This window comes from Schistocerca piceifrons, chromosome 4, assembly GCF_021461385.2.
Source record: "Schistocerca piceifrons isolate TAMUIC-IGC-003096 chromosome 4, iqSchPice1.1, whole genome shotgun sequence".
Taxonomy (NCBI): Eukaryota; Metazoa; Arthropoda; class Insecta; order Orthoptera; family Acrididae; genus Schistocerca; species Schistocerca piceifrons.
The window spans coordinates 495953775-495972019 of record NC_060141.1 but is presented as its reverse complement, the minus strand read 5'-3'; the positions used below and the strand labels follow the sequence as shown (position 1 = coordinate 495972019).

Below are 18245 nucleotides of genomic sequence, written 5' to 3'. Positions count from 1 at the left end.
CAGCTGCTATGGAACCAATATGTATCATTGTTATTGAAAATTAATTGTTGTAAAACACTGGTGTTTCATTGTTTCTTTCTCCTTCTCTCACACATTGTTCAAAAGATGCTTCTGAAATTAAGTATCAAAGTGTAAGAGCAGAACTGTTAACCATATAATATAATATGAGAAATATGCATAATATTACAACCATATCATGTCATGTTTAAAGGGTTATGGGACAGGGGATTGCAATATTATCAATTACAGAACAAAGAGCTCACAATTAAGATTTAAGAAATTAGTGGCAAAATGCATATAGCATAATAAACTATTGTTGCACAGTTTCAAAGTAAAATGAAATGATGTCACCAGGACTCATGTTTCACATTAATAACTAATTATAATGCACTCTAAAAGTATCAAGTTATGATGTCCTAGTCTGGCAAAATTCAGCACTGTTTACACTAAATGCAGAAGACCAAGCACACAGAACAATATCAGCTGAGGCTGGTATTTGTGATCTTACATATCTGAGAGCTCTGAGAGCTGAGTTTGTGTGTCCATATAATCTTTGTACCTATTCCAGCTGATCTGTGGAAAATAAAGTAGGATATACATATGCTTGATTCCTACATTTATGACTATAAATATATATTGTGAAAAAGTGAAATAATTAAGAGCAGAACAAGATTCACAACAGTTGAGATGTATCAAAACTCATACATGAATTCCATTTACCTCTGTGACATTATACAGGTATACCACAAAGTGAAACCAAACTAATTAAATGAGGAACTCATACAAAAATGTCTAATACATATGAAGAATTAATTCAGTTTAGGTGATCAATGTAAAATGAAACCATATTTTTGTATGCGAAACACTACTGCTTTTCAGTGATCCACACATCAATTTCAAAATATTTTATTTTAGACAGAAACTAAAAACTGAAATTCAAACATCTTGCACTGCATGTGACATATATCAATTCCAAGAATATTTCTGTACTTGCAAAATATATGAAATTCACAGTATAAATATTCCAGTGCAAATGCTATGTCATGTGAAGTATTTATACTGAGACACACTATGCACAAAGTGTTCTGTAGCCTACAAAAAATCACAAGATAATACATTTCATTTCGCTATTAATATTGTGAGTATCTGTTTTATACAAAATATTGCTCTTCAGTAATACCCTTATATTCTGTGCTACTTGTCTTATACATTATTATGCAGTATTTATTTTATATTTTAACTGATTATAGAGCTGTGTAAAGTAACAGTGATTTTTTTTTTAATTTTTGAATTTCTATGAAAACTGCTCCATCACATTAGACTCGTGTGGTTTTTACTGAATTTCATTATCTACACTTTCTTATTTGCACTCTGTTGGTAAGCTCAACTCATGACTCTTACATTCTTTAAATAGCAACAATTATTATGAAATGAAATTACTAATTAAAGTTATTCATAGCTTGGAAAAGCATATACAAAATTCAGAAGTACATTTTATCAATGTGAGTCGTTATAAAATATAAATTAATTGGTGTTGACATTCAAGGTAAGTAGAGTTCAATTTTCTTAGGAATGCTCATTGTACTGTCACAGAATTTCCAAAGTACAAAGGCATGTTTACTCTGTCGTAGTTGTAATTTTTCATGTCTCATTATTACACCTACAACAAAGATTAACTTGAGAAAGAGTGCTACCATGATGGTATTAGAATGATACCTGATACAACCATTTCCAGATTCAGTCATATTTTTAAGCATACCTTTCCTGAATGTCTTACAATAACACAAGATTATTTTAATTTAGGTAGAAATATAGTGCATCAAGGAGCACTCAGTTACACTGGTTGATCCTCTGTCACATAATTTATAATAATAACTGTAGGAACTGACTCATATTTACTGTGTACGAAACAGACAGAGAAATATCCCAAATTGTGGATAGCCACTTTTCCTTTTAGTCAGGATTGTAACAAATAATCAATTGAAGTGCACCTTGTGAGTGGTAACAGTGAACTTAATATAAGTGAAATATAACATCAGTCTTTGAGTTACTTAAAATGTAACAAAATGAATTAGTAATATTAAAAATGTACATAATAACAAAGACATTTCTAGCATCTGAGAAACTGAAAGAAGAATGTGTAATTACTGACATATTTATGCAAATATTAATTAAAATAAGACAGATATAACAGTGTGAGAGAATACTGATTTTATGAAGTCACCAGTCACTGTTAGAAGTGATCTAATTATTTAATCTGTTATTTTCAAACCAAAATGAAATAAATGAAAATATTTAAAATTTTATCATTATAATGTCATTTTGTGAAAAAAGTATGTTTTGGAGTAAATGGAATAACACAATAGCTTTATACAGGTATCTTCTGACATATTTTAAATGAACTTTAATCAACATCAAATCACTTCAAAACTAATGCCCCCCTTTCTGTTTCCCTCTGTGGTTATCAGCTTCCTGATACCCTACACTCTTTTCTCTGCAGTTGCTTATCAGTTGCAGCTATGATACAACAAACTCAGTGTGCTGCATAATGGAGGTTTTGGAATGCAGTACATACATTTTGAATATCTGTAAGGAACACACTTCTGATTGCTAAACAGGTTCACCAGCTCTTTAATATTTTGTTCAAACTTCAACTTGCCTAGAGCTAAAACATATCATTAGCTTCATCAGTCAAGTGCAGTGATCTTGCTGAAGTTCTGAAATGACTTTATTTTGCATCTGTAGAGTTGTTTTCCTCAGCATTTTGTTGTTGTTGAGCACGAGCTTCAGCATCTGGAAAATGAATTTAAAGTTCTAACTTCTGCTGTGACTTTTATGCTTCTGGGAAATATACATAGGAAATATTTAGTGTGTATGTACAGGATTCAACAGAGGAATGTTTGACTATATATGACAGTAAAAGTAAAGCAAACCAAATAACGAATTTCAAGCAATTGACTTTAGTACCACTTGGACAGGGGAGTTGTGAAAGCTGGAGGAAAAAATAGTTATCCAAACCTCAGGTGGAAAGAGTGTGCCTCAGTATGTAATTCCATTTCCAGTATTCCGATAAGCCCTATTTGAGTTAATGAACAAAATTATGTACCTTTGATTACTAGAATATGTATAGTGTCTGTTGTTGTGGTCTTCAGTCCTGAGACTGGTTTGATGCAGCTCTCCATGCTACTCGATCCTGTGCAAGCTTCTTCATCTCCCAGAACTTACTGCAACCTACATCCTTCTGAATCTGCTTAGTGTATTCATCTCTTGGTCTCCCTCTATGATTTTTACCCTCCACGCTGCCCTCCAATGCTAAATTTGTGATCCCTTGATGCCTCAGAACATGCCCTACCAACCGATCCCTTCTTCTTGTCAAGTTGTGCCACAAACTCCTCTTCTCCCCTATTCTATTCAATACCTCCTCATTAGTTACGTGATCTACCCATCTAATCTTCAGCATTCTTCTGTAGCACCACATTTCGAAAGCTTCTCTTCTCTTCTTGTCCAAACTATTTATCATACATGTTTCACTTCCATACATGGCTACACTCCATACAAATACTTTCAGAAACGACTTCCTGACACTTATATCTATACTCGATGTTAACAAATTTCTCTTCTTCAGAAATGCTTTCCTTGCCATTGCCAGTCTACATTTTATATCCTCTCTACTTTGACCATCATCACTTATTTTGCTCCGCAAATAGCAAAACTCCTTTACTACTTTAAGTGTCTCATTTCCTAATCTAATTCCCTCAGCATTACCTGACTTAATTTGACTACATTCCATTATCCTCGTTTTGCTTTTGTTGATGTTCATCTTAAATCCTCCTTTCAAGACACTGTCCATTCCATTCAACTGCTCTTCCAAGTCCTTTGCTGTCTCTGACAGTACAATGTCATCGGCGAACCTCAAAGTTTTTATTTCTTCTCCATGGATTTTAACACCTACTCCGAATTTTTCTTTTGTTTCCTTTACTGCTTGCTCAATATACAAATTGAATAATATTGGGGAGAGGCTACAACCCTGTCTGACTCCCTTCCCCACCACTGCTTCCCTTTCATGCCCCTCGACTCTTATAACTGCCATCTGGTTTCTGTAAAAATTGTAAATAGCCTTTTGCTCCCTGTATTTTACCCCTGCCACCTTTAGAATTTGAAAGTGGTTATTCCAGTCAACATTGTCAAAAACTTTCTCTAAGTCTACAAATGCTGGAAATGTAGGTTTGCCTTTCCTTAATCTTTCTTCTAAGATAAGGCGTAAGGTCAGTATAGCTTCAAGTGTTGCAACATTTTTACAGAATCCAAACTGATCTTCACCGAGATCGGCTTCTACCAGTTTTTCCATTCGTCTGTAAAGCATTTGCATTAGTATTTCGCAGCTGTGACTTATTAAACTGATAGTTCGGTAATTTTCACATCTGTCAACACCTGCTTTCTTTGGGATTGGAATTATTGTATTCTTCTTGAAGTCTGAGGGTATTTCGACTGTCTCATACATCTTGCTCACCAGATGGTAGAGCTTTGTCATGACTGGCTCTCCCAAGGCTGTCAGTAGTTCTAATGGAATCTTGTCTACTTCCAGGGCCTTGTTTCGACTCAGGTCTTTCAGTGCTCTGTCAAACTCTTCACGCAGTATCATATCTCCCATTTCATCTTCATCTACATCCTCTTCCATTTCCATAATATTGTCCTCAAGGACATTGCCTTTGTATAGACCCTCTATATACTCTTCTCACCTTTCTGCTTTCCCTTCTTTGCTTAGAACTGGGTTTACATCTGAGCTCCTGATATTCTTGCAAGTGGTTCTCTTTTCTCCAAAGGTCTCTTTAATTTTCCTGTAGGCAGTATCTATCTTACCCCTAGTGAGATAAGCCTCTACATCCTTACATTTGTCCTCTAGCCATCCCAGCTTAGCCATTTTGCACTTCCTGCCGATCTCATTTTTGAGACGTTTGTATTCCTTTTTGCCTGCTTCATTTACTGCATTTTTCTATTTTCTCCTTTCATCAATTAAATTCAATATTTCTTCTGTTACCCACGGATTTCTACTAGCCCTCGTCTTTCTACCTACTTGATTGTCTGCTGCCTTCACTACTTCATCCCTCAGAGCTACCCATTCTTCTTCTACTGTATTTCTTTCCCCCATTCCTGTCAATTGTTCCCTTATGCTCTCCCTCAAACTCTCTACAATCTCTGGTTTAGTCAGTTTATCAAGGTCCCATCTCCTTAAATTCCCACCTTTTTGCAGTTTCTTCAGTTTTAATCTACAGTTCATAACCAATAGATTGTGGTCAGAGTCCACACTTGCCCCTGGAAATGTCTTACAATTTAAAACCTGGTTCCTAAATCTCTGTTTTACCATTATATTATCTATCTGATACCTTTTAGTATCTCCAGAGTTCTTCCATGTATACAACCTTCTTTCATGATTCTTGAACCAAGTGTTAGCTATGATTAATTTATGCTCTGTGCAAAATTCTACCAGATGGCTTCCTCTTTCATCTCTTACCCCCAATCCATATTCACCTACTATGTTTCCTTCTCTCCCTTTTCCTACTCTCGAATTTAGTCACCCATAACTATTAAATTTTTGTCTCCCTTTACTACATGAATAACTTCTTTTATCTCATCATACATTTCATCAATTTCTTCATCATCTGCAGAGCTAGTTGGCATATAAACTTGTACTACTGTAGTAGGCGTGGGCTTCATGTCTATCTTGGCCACAATAATGTGTTCACTATGCTGTTAGTAGTAGCTTACCCGCACTCCTATTTTTTCTATTCATTATTAAACTTACTCTTGCATTACCCCAATTTGTATTTATAGCCCTGTATTCACCTGACCAAAAGTCTTGTTCCTCCTGCCATCGAACTTCACTAATTCCCACTATATCTAACTTTAACCTATCCATTTCCCTTTTTAAATTTTATAACCTACCTGCCCAATTAAGGGATCTGACATTCCACTCTCCTATCCATAGAACGCCAGTTTTCTTTCTCCTGATAACGACGTCCTCCTGAGTAGACCCCACCCGGAGATCCGAATGGGGGACTATTTTACCTCTGGAATATTTTACCCAAGAGAACACCATAATCATTCAACCATATACTAAAGCTGCATGCCCTCAGGAAAAATTACGGGTTTTCCCTTGCTTTCAGTCATTCACAGTACCAGCACAGCAAGGCCGTTTTGGTTAGTGTTACAAGGCCAGATCAGTCAATCATCCAGACTGTTGCCCCCGCAACTACTGAAAAGGCTGCTGCCCCTCTTCAGGAACCACACATTTGTCTGGCCTCTCAACAGATACCCATCCATTGTGGTTGCACCTACGGTACGGCCATCTGTATCGCTGAGGCACACAAGCCTCCGCACCAACAGCAAGGTCCATGGTTCATGGGGGTCTATGACCATGAATATGAAGCATTTAAATCAAATATGAGCCGAGAGAGCAAAGCTTCTGACATGTAGCTATTTAATATTTTAAAATGTTCTTTTGGGTTAAACTGAAGAAACAGGCATGTACAAAATGAACAGTAAATATAAAATTAATCAAGCAATGAAGTAACTGTAAACACAGTGTTTCACTGCTCATTTATGACAGGATATGGTACTGGAACAATGGTTATTTGTCAACAGTGCTTTTCAACTGAACCACCTGAGCTCCCCTCACAAATAACTGAGAAGCTTCAACTTCTTGTTCTTCCCTCTTCATACCTTCCAAATGCAATCAAGCCTCTCCCACAATGCTTAGGAACTTGCATTCCTGAGGAGCTCCTCTCCACGTCTTCTGAAGTTTAAGTCACACAGAGTTTTGGCTTGTCACATATGACCAACAAAGATTATTCACTACCAAAGTAAAATATTTTAATTGAATCAATGGTGGGTTCTTGTTGAAACATTGTAAATTAACTAAGCAAATGTGTGGAAAAAAAAAAAAAAAAAAAAAAAAAAAAAAAAAAAAAAAAAAAAAAAAAAAAAAAAAAAAAAAAACAGTGTTTATTTTGTTAAAAGTAAAATAATTTAATTTCCAATGCATTTGAACATTGACTGCTACAACAATAATATCTACTTGAATGAAAGGTGTCTCCTTTTTATTATAATTTTTAATATACATTCTGACTACCAGTAGCTTTAGTATTAAGCCACGTGCAGTACTCTTATACAAAGCCAGAAACAATAATTTGTAAAAAAAAATACATGTGAAGTAACTGTTAAGTAACTGTAAATAAACATCAGGTGTTACCTTACATACAGAGACCATCGACACGTACAGATTTAAAATTTGTGAATTAAACTTTCTTTTGCAATAATATTAATAGGATGACAATTGTCGTACACCAATGTATTTTTACTAGGTAAGAAAAAAAATGTTTTAAAATAAAACAGTGTAAGAATTAACTCTTTGTTAGATGAGTGTATTGCTTTCTAGTGAGAATATGGAAAGACCTAGAGTCTTCACTTTACACTTATTGGAAAAGGTATATATGAGACTGGTAAGTAACAATAGATTTATTCTTAACATAAAAAAGTAGCAAATGATTTGAATATCCCAAAGAACTACTACCACATGCACAGAATCTGGTGTCCTTTACTTTCAGTTTATTAAGATATACCATGAAAATGCCATCACTGAATCATATCCTGATTATTGACGATATAATTTTCCTGCTGCATCTAAAGTTATGAAATCATGAGACACTTGTAATGTTAGAGCCATCCATCCATCCATCCATCCACTCATCCACAGAACTGACCTTTCTTTTCACTACTTACTGCAACTTGGCTTGCCATTTTGTACAAGCTCTCTTGTTTATTATTGTCATGAAATCTGCATGTATGGGAATGGAAGCTGAATAATTTCACCATTGACTACTTAGCAAGTTTACCAACTTTCTCATTAAATTCTGTATTATGGTGTGCTTTTATCAACAGAAAGTTTATTCCTTTACTTCTTATACATTCTACTACCTCTTGAGCAATATTTATATGTACCTATATGTAGTATAGTTCCAGTTATGGTCTTGAAGTGCTCTCAGTACACATTGTGAGTCAAATGCAATAAGAACTCTCTTATGCATGAATCTTTTTTGCATACTGCAGTTTTTTCACTATTGCTATAGCTTCAGCAGTATATTTGGAGGCACATTGTGGAAGTATATACTTGCACAAGTTTTCTACAATGAGTTAGAATCCTAAATGAAGAAAATCTAACAAAATGGGGCAGTTTATTTCCTTTTAACCCAAAAATGAATAGCTTGAGTCAGTATGAGGCAGCTGGACATTGTGTTCATTTGTACAATAGCTGTATGTGGTCTCAGAGGGATGTTGTACTGGCTATCAGTCTACAGTGGTTTATTTGAGGAGAAAAGTTTTTCAGACAAATGTGTTAGTGCCATGTAACTATTGCATGTGGAGGCTATTTATGTCTGTGAGGAATTATGTTGTAAATATCATTGAGTTTAATTCAGTTTCCCTTGTAGAAACATTGTTAAAATGAATATCTATTTTTTAACACTTGTCTTCTTATGTGCAGTAAAATTACTTTCACCTCCACCAATAGAGCACTTGTTAGGGTACATTTCATTGTCCTCAAACAAGTGCACACACAAACAAACTGTAATCTTTGTACTGTACATCATATTTCATTCCAAACCTCTTTGATGAGCTTGTTAACAAATTTTGAGGTTGCCTTCAAGGGCAGATCACTGAGATCCCATGAGGAAAGGGGCCCCCTCATTATTGATCTGAGTGACCTTCCTCTCTTTCCTAATGTTCTCCAACTTCTTGTCCTTCTTTCCTCCCTGAAGAAGTAACTAATAGTTACAAAAGCTACAAATATTATTTAACTTCTAAATGTGTCCATCAGCAGAAAGTAGTTGTAACCATTATGCCTCGCTGTAAGTTTGAATTTGTTAAAGCGATAAGTTGTTTTAAGATGACAAAGTAGCCCAAACTGGCTATGATAAAAGTTAAGATGTGTTCAGAAGTGTCACATCTATAACTGATGACTGTATGTGGGCAAGCCTCATGTGTTACAGAAGCATGACCAAAATTTTAGAAATGAAATCAAGAACAAAGACAAACTAATAAAAGTGTGGTAGAGAGGCATACCATATTTACTCGAATCTAAGCCACACTTTTTTTCCAGTTTTTGTAATCCAAAAAACCGCCTGCGGCTTAGAACCAAGTGCAAAGTAAGCGGAAGTTCTGAAAAATGTTGGTACCGCCACAATTAACTTCTGCCGTCGAATGTATGTAGCGCTACACAGGCATGCTTTGCAGGCACAAAGATAAATACTGGCGCCAAAACCTCTGACTCAGTAAATAAATTTAAAAAAAGGGTGGAAGACGAGCTTTTTTTCTCCGCCCCGAGTTTCGACCATTGCATTTTCGTACATTATCCAACGAAGTAAATACAAATTCCGTATTGTTCATCTTCGAATGTAGCAGCATTTCAATGTACTATGAAAATCCGACTGGCAAGACTGTTTGGGATGTTAGACAATATGGCCAACTCTACGTTCTGAATTTTTTCCTACCTGTGAGAAGAGATGGTTGCTAATAGGAACTTTTATGAATTGTGAATCACATGCAGTATTCTCTTCACCATAAGAATAATACGAATATAAACAATTTGCCATGTATTCTTTCGTGTTTGCTGCTATCTCATTTAAATCTTGTTTGCCTAATAAACGACGAAACTAGTGTGAGACAACAGCAAACGCGGAAGAATATACATATCATGTCATGTTTATATACTTATTATTCTTATGCCTAATAGTGATACAGTCAGAAATGAAGCACGGCAATTGACTAGATTTTTAAATCTAAGATGACTCTAATTTCTGTGCAGAATGTGATGTACAAAAGAGGCGTCTGCAAAGATTTTCATACAGCGAAAAATTTTAGCTAAACTCTCGTTCAGAACATCTTGTATCATATGCAGTCTATTATTTGGTTCTTGTTGATCATTATCAAAGAAAGCAGCAGTGTAAGTAACAACAAATAGCAGTCTCTTGCCATTGCTCCGCTAAAGAGACAATTCCTCTCTTTTTTTTTATCGTAAGCGGCGTTAGCGCGCACAAAAGCAAGCCATGCCGCGAGCGGCGACAGGTCGTACACACACATTATCAGAATGCGACAAACAATGCATGACACAGTACAAAAATGCATTTTCAGCATAGAGTGACGTAAACACCTATAACAAAGAGAACGGCACTTATAAGATCAAAGAAAAATAAGCAATCGATTCAAACCAGATGTAGCACGTGAAAAAGGAAGGGTACCTGTATAAATAAGGACGGAGCGCCTGACGCATAGCAATGGTTACCTGGTAAAGCTTAAATGCTAAGCTTATGACTCGAACCAAACTACTGTAGCTGTATCGTCATTCATTCGACCTAAATTATGTCTCATATTACAATGGACTAACTGTGTTTCGATTTGGAGGTGCGGCCTAAAACTTTTCTATCCCTTGAATTTCAAGTCTCAAATTTCAGGTGCGGCTTAGATTCGGGGAAATTTTTTTTGCTTGATTTTGAGTCTTATTTTCAGGTGCGGCTTAGATTCGAGTGCGGCTTAGATTCGAGTAAATACGGTAGACTCATTAAATAGCAAATAAAATATTCTAACAAAAATATTCTGATATAGAAAAGAATCAATGACCTGACTATTGTCATCACAAAAGCATCTCAGAAATAATAAAATAATGAGGAGTGTTATGAATAACTAGGGAATACATGATGTATTTCTGTAATAATCAAAATTAAAACTGTAAGCGATGTAAAACTGATGAACAGATTTGCTGCTCTTAGTGTGGAAGATGACTTACATGTGGTCATAAACAAAATTAGTGTTAAAAGGATTAGTGTAGGTAATATGAGTATTAGCTCCCCAATTAAACACCCCCCCCCCCCCCACACACACACACACACAAAAGTACACACACAAAATTTGGAAAATTCAGTGCACACAGTGGCACAAAGTGTAAACATGGTTGTGATTTGATACTTATAGTTACAGACACTCGGTTGATACTACATACAGTGACACAAAGTGTAAACACGGTTGTGATTTGATACTTATAATTACAGACACTCAGTTGATACTGCATATCTATTACCTAACTGGTGTTGTATACTCCATGATGTATGTGCATTTTGGAAGAAATAAATCAATATTATACTGAAATCAGGGCGTGTGTGTGTGTGTGTGTGTGTGTGTGTGTGTGTGTGTGTGTATGCAATAGACTGGTGCCAAAACTTGTGTAGAAATTATGATTTCCTGTATGAGTTCAGTGATTAACAGCTTACTTCGCACTGCAGGAAACAAGTGACAGTGTCAGACCACATCATAAGATAAGTACATTCCAACATCATATAACTGCATGAATTGCTTCCTTCAAAAGAATGTTTTTGGCATGGTTCATGATCATGCTCTGCATTTGGTGGGACCAGCTCGGCTCATGTACTATGAGGTGTTGAAACCAAGTGAAACAATCACAGGTGCCCATTATTGAATGCAATTAATGTTTGAGCAGAGCATTAAAAGACAAATGGCCGCAATACAGTGAGAGGCATGATAAAGTGATTTTGCAGCACAAAAACACTCAACATCACGTTGCAAAAGAGGTCAAAACGTACTTGGAAACATTAAAATGGGAAGTCCTACCCCACCCATTGTATTCTCCAGACATTGCTGCCTCTGACTATCATCTGTTTAGATCAATGGTGCATGGCCTGTCTGAGCAACACTTCCAAACTCATGAAGATGTCACAAATTGGATCGATTCATGGACCGCTTCAAAAGATGAACAATTTTTTTAACGTGAGATTCGTACACTGCCCAAAAGATCGAAGAAAGTAGTGGCCAGTGATGGAAAATACTTTGAATGATACATGATACCCAATTTGTTTCACTAAAGCCTCAAATGTTGGGGAAAAAATGGTGGAAGCAAAGTTGTACACCTTGTATATACACCTCAAATATGATCATCGAGAAACATCCCGTTAAGTATCCAGTTTGGTAGACATGAAAAGTGGTTACATTTCAAGTGTCTATTAAGAGTTTTGTTATTTTCTTTTGACTTTATAGGAATTCTCAAATTATTGCTTTATGTCAGATGAAATATGGTTGATGACCTTTGCAAAAGGAAACAGGAAACTATTCTGAACCCTTGACAAAGAGGCAAAGTTTATAGGGTCAAAAAGGGACTTGACATCAACAATGCACCACATTTTGGTTACAATCCAAGTAAGCATGTACAAGGCACTGCTTGCAGTGCTATAAGTACGAGAGTGGAACAAATTCAAAAGGGATTTTATTCTTTATTTAAATTCATTTATTTAAAAACTCAAGGCAATTATAATTTATTTTTCCACATAGTCTCCTGCTTTGGAAATCCATTTGTCACAGCATATGGACAGCTTTTTGATGCCCTCATCATAAAAAGAAGTGGGGCAGTCACCAGCCAGTTGCACATGAAATCTTACACACTGTTGTTATCTTCAAATTGTCGCCTCCTAGAGCTTCTTTAAGTGATCCAAATAATTAGAAATCACAGGGCGATAAGTCCAGGCTGTAAGAAGGATGATCAAGTGTAGTCCATTGCATTTCCTGTAGCTTGGAGACAGTTAGAGCTGTAGTATGGGGGTTGTGTATTGTCGTGGAGGAGGATGAGTTGTCAAATCAATTGGTCTCGTCTTTTGCGATGATATGTAACTCTTGCCTTGTTCAACAGTTCACAGTAGTAAGCAGCACTGATTGTGCATCACTCATGCAAAAAATCAATCAGCAAAATGCCTCGCTGATCGAAAAAAACGGTTGAAAGAATCTTGCCAGCTGGCAGTCAAGTCTTGGCTTTCGCTGGTTCTGCCTCCCCTTTCCTCCGCTGCTCCTTACTGGCTTGTTTGGATTCTGGAGTGTAGTTGTGAACCCATGTTTTGCCACAGGTGGTGATCTGACTCAAAATGCATCACCTTCTTCTGCAAACTTTGCTTTAAGCCTCTGACAGACTTCCAAATGTCTCAACTTCAAATTTTCAGCCAAAAGATTAGGGGCCATCCAGAACACCTTTACGGAACTGCAGAACTTTTGTGAAGATTGCTTGACAGTTCCCATAACTGATTCTGACTTTTTGTGCAATTTCTGATACTATTGCCTGTTGATCATTGTCAATAATTTCTTTAACCGCACAAATGTTTTTGTCTGTAATGTTGGTCTGAGGATGGCAATTGTGTTGCTGATTTTCCACATGTTCTTGTCCTTCCTTGAACTTTTTATGTCTGGCAAACACATGTGTCCTTGATAATATTTTATCACTGAACTGTGCAGTCAATCTCTGGCAAATTTCCGCTGTTGTAACTCCTTCACAAGCAAGAAATTTGATAATTATCTATCGCGCAATGGAGGGGTGCACCTGCTGCTCAGACATTATGAGTGTTACTGACAAAATGGCAGGAAATATCTAACAGCATGCTCTCCTCACTTCTGACGGTTGCGCCTAAGCATAGCAGAAGTGCAGGGCCAGTCCTACCAACTGTTGATGTTCAGAAACAAAAATCCTGTTTATATTTGATATCCCCTCGTAGATGACTGGATCAGCTGTCAAAGCAAAAAGAAATTGCAAACTCTGCTAGAAACCCTTGGATATACCAACTGAAGTGAAACTGTTCGGACGTTTGATGTAATATTAAAAACACTACATTGAAAAAAAAAAAAAAAAAAAAACTACTACTACTAAGTAAGATAAAGTCATTACCTTTAGCTGCCTGTTCCTTCCATATCCTCTTGTTTTCTGCTAAACAACCAATCCATGGCTTTTTAATTGTATACTTCTGGCCTCGTTCTGGGCTCCGTGTGGACCCTGAAACCAATTTGTTAGTGTAATTTTCCGCATGATTTTCATAGGATGTTATAATGTCCTCACAACCTTAACAGCGATAGAGTATATTTCATTTATAGGATTTTGTATCAAGAAATTACATCAAACTGAATGTTAATCTGTTGTTGCTAATAAACTCACACACTCATGCACAACTGTATGCAAGTGTTTAAGCGCACGCACGCACACGCGCACACACACACACACACACACACACACACACACACACACACACACACACACACACACACTCTCTCTCTACAATACCCAAAAGCAAGCTTCAGTCTTACTGTCACAGATATCAGTCTGATGTAATAATCATTTCTTCCAGTTTGTTGGATGTTATTGAATCATTGGAAGCTTCTGTCTTTGAAACAGTATAATTTGTAATAAATTTCACAGTTGAATAAATTATTTTCTTTGTCACCCATTTCAACTTTGCGAATTCCGGTTTTTGTAAGTGAAACATTTGCATCCACCAACTCTTTTATTTATTTATGTATTTTGATCCAACATCAACTGATTACAAAAAAGGTTTTTTTTGTTCCAGTCTTCTGGATAAGTCAGAGCCTTCTAAATTACCTAAAAATATTACACCATCTGGTCATGAGTAAACTGCTCATAACCGCTGTTATACACTGTAACACAAAGTCATTGAGATGTGACACAGTATTTGCATTATATGTTGGTTTACAATTCAGTAGCTCAGGATTCATTTTCTACTTGACCCTAAGCCATTTACTGGTGCTAAACATGAATTTCGAAATAGGAAATATTTGTTAAAAAGCCATGTTGGACCACAATTAGGATTTCATGCTAAATTGTGATTCTCTCTTTGTTACTTCTTGTTAATTTGCACTTTCTCAATTAATCCCTCAATCACTTTGCCCAATTTTTTTCCCAGAGTGTAGGTTGCCAGTACGTGGGCATTATAAAAACATCAGTAGAGAGGATATGAAATTAAGTATGTGGTGTGCACCTAGCCCTTGCAAGGCCAATTGAGGAACTACTTGACTGAGAAGTAGTGGCCCTGATCACGAAAACTGACAATGGCCAGGAAAGTGACATTGAACTTTTCTGTCCACTGGGATCCCTAACTGGCCCATTACCCTACTTATAACATAAAAATACACCTTAAGCACTGATAATGATAGCAACATTGTTATATATGCAAATGACACAGCTCTATTCCCCAAGAATAATAATAAAAACAAAAGTATGTAAATAAAAGCTAACTTGGAAATAAACAATACTATTCAAAGGTCTTCAAAAATAAAGTCACAAAATAACACTACTAAATCACTTCTTTTTTTCTAATTTCAGACTAAATAACAGACACAATCAAGATATCAACTTTTGCATAGCTGCTATCCTTGCATAATCATATGGCAAATATGTAGTCACGTCCAGAGGCTCTGCCTCAGAAAACTTTAAAAATTAGAATAATGCTTAGCCAATGGCCTTGCCACTTTGGTAACATCAGTTCCCATCACATAATTGAAGTTAAGCACTGTCTGGCTTGGCTAGCACTAGGAAGGGGCACCATCTGTGTCTGCTGAGTGCTGTTGGCAAGTGAGGTACATTAAGCCCTTGTGAGGCCAATTTTGGTATCACCAGCAATTTGGAGGCCAAGCACACAAATGTAATTTGTCATGCGTGTATGTCAGCAATAAACATCAGATGGATGTAGATGTACCAGGTCATCATTCTGCACTCCTATCCAGTCATAACAAAAGTATCTGAGCTCAAGGTTCTGCCATGAGACAAGCTACACAAGTACCATCCAGCAACCATGTTTTGACTGTCAACTGCTAACAGCTCTGCTATCATGATGTGCAGCACGCCACTTAGAACTGGACCTAAGACTGAGGTGTGCTTTGGTATAGAACTCTCTAATTGCAAAAGTGACAGAGCCTATCTTCAGTGCAGGCCTCTTGGCGCATTACCACCTGATTCCCAACATTGTCAACACTTAGCTAATGGACACCATCACCAAGCTGTCCACCACTGGGTTGCAGCATCACACTGCCACATTTGATGCCTAGGTCACAAAGGCTGCAGGAAAAAGGTATGCCAAACTGCTCAACCTGCTATTAAAAGGCCTCTGGGGGTTCTGCAATAAGTACCTCATGATACTGTGGACTACATTAATATGATGGCAGGCCCTCTGATTTCATGCAGGCCCAAATGATTAACTCCTGAGGTGTACACAATCGCTAAGTCAGAGTTTGACACTATGCTAACCAAGGCTCATCCACCCCTCTACAGGGCTTTGGTCATCACTTTTGCATTTGGTCCCAAACAAGAATGGCTTGTGGTGGCCATGCAGAGACTACCAAGATTAAAACGTGAAAATGATCCCAGACAATTATCTTGTGCCTTTGCTATGAGACAATAACCATGCATTGCGAGGGACACAGGTATTTAGTGTGTTATATTGTGTCGAAGCACACACACATATCATGGTTGCTGAGAAACTCATTCAAAAGACAGCCATTACTTTTTTCACCTCAGTGTAGATCGACGTGCCAAATCGACTGTCTATAAGCCTCTGTATGGGCCCCAATTTTTTTCCTATATTTCACTAAATGTATGATGGTTTCGACTGTCAGTTATTAATACTGTTTTTGCAAAATCAGCGTGGTCTAGTTTGAATTCATGTAATACTCACGTGTTAATCTAACCTACTGGTAACAAGTTCAGCATTGAATTATTGGTTTAGGAAAAGTCTTCTATTAAGTTATTAAGCTGTGTGTTACAACGTTTTCCATAAACAACAAAAGATTCACTGCCAAGAAGTGCAGCCAGCGACCTTATAAAGCACATGGGTTAATCATATCTTTTTATTTAGATCTTCTTTGTTCCTTCTTCGTATGACGCAGTGTGTGGAACTGTCTTGTGATAACCCCTCGTAGTTTAGTACTGCATCGGTGAAGAATGCATATATTTAATGATCTGATCATGGTGGTCAGGCTATCAACATGACACAACCTTTTGGTTTGTTCAAAGCTTGTTCATGAATTTTGGTCTGAGAAACACCGCGTTATCATGGCAATGATTCATTGATTCAGTGTTATGAGGCTTACCATGTTATTTTGCCAACCTGGATGGCATACTAGTATTCTCAGCAGCGCAACAGGCACATGAGCAGCATCTCACTGGAGTTTTTAAGTGCCTTGGTGCATATGACATTGTTTTGAATGTCTCTAAGAGCATCTTTGGACAACCAGAGATAATGTTTTTGGGCCAGTCTATTTCAATAGCGGGATCATGCCCCATGCTGGAGAAAGTTGAAGCCTTTATGAATATTTATTGCCCAGAGACAACCAAAGACTTATGTATCTTTCTTGTAGTGCTTAATTTCTACTGCTGCCAACAGCCACACGCATCAGAAATTCAAGAGCCACTTATAGCAGCTCTAATTGGTCTAAAAACAAAAGGCAGGGTGCTTGTGCAGTGGTCACAGTCAATGAAACATGCTTTCAAGGCCGCCAACAATGCTTTTGAGGCCGCCAACAAGAGTATAGCAGAGGCTTTGTTTCTCATTCCTCTTCCTTTAGGTGCACCCCTCATGCTATTGATCGATGCTAGCCAGGTAGCCATCAGTGTAGTGTATCAAAACTATGTTAAAGAGACCTGACAACCCCTCATTTTTCTATAGGAAGCTGTTTCCAGCTCAGCAACAATGGAGCATGTGTAGCTGGGAATTGTTGGCAATCTGTGCGTCCATGAAATTTTTCTGTCTGCAGCTGGAGGCTGCATTGGTATTCAAAATCTACATGGGCCACAAATCTCTGACCTTTGCCTTCTGCCAGAACAATGAATAATGCTCTCCAAGGCAATTTAATCACCTGGAATTTATTGCCCAATTCTCTATTGACATTTAACATATCTCAGGGTTTAATAATGAATTGACAGACTGTTTGTAGTGAGTCAGTGCCATCAGAGAGACAATCAATTTTGCATACCTAGCTCAGACACACCAGTCCAACAAAGAAATCCAAGATTGCGTAAACGATACTACAGCAGGCCTGCTGCTAGCACTCATTAATGTACCAGAGACAAACACCAAGGTGTATTGCGACACCTCCAGTGGAAAAACTTGCCCATTCTGGCATAACTGCGCAAACAAGTGTTTCATAACCTCAACAATTTATATCACCCCTGAGTAATGGTGACAACAAAGATCATATCTAATTGTTACATGTGAACTGGTATACAAAAGGACTGCCATCAATGATCTAACACACATGTGAATTGTCAATGCAGCAAAGTTTCATGACATGTTCACATGCCAATAGGCAATATACCAGACATGACCAACAGGTTTGTCCACATAACTGATGTCATGGACCAC

The 18245-nt window shown here is 37.1% G+C and overlaps 1 protein-coding gene across 1 annotated transcript in view; it reads right to left on the bottom strand.

The window, feature by feature from the left end:
- Nucleotides 1–1330: 1330 nt before the first annotated feature.
- LOC124795944 (calcium/calmodulin-dependent 3',5'-cyclic nucleotide phosphodiesterase 1-like) overlaps nt 1331–18245 on the bottom strand; it is a 346486-nt gene continuing 329571 nt past the window's right edge. Inside the window, exons 10-11 of the mRNA XM_047260024.1 lie at nt 13766–13870; nt 1331–2793 (exon numbers count right to left, since the gene is read on the bottom strand). Coding sequence (XP_047115980.1) covers nt 2729–2793; nt 13766–13870 — 170 coding nt within the window. The 3' untranslated portion in view covers nt 1331–2728. The remainder of the gene's footprint in view (nt 2794–13765; nt 13871–18245) is intronic.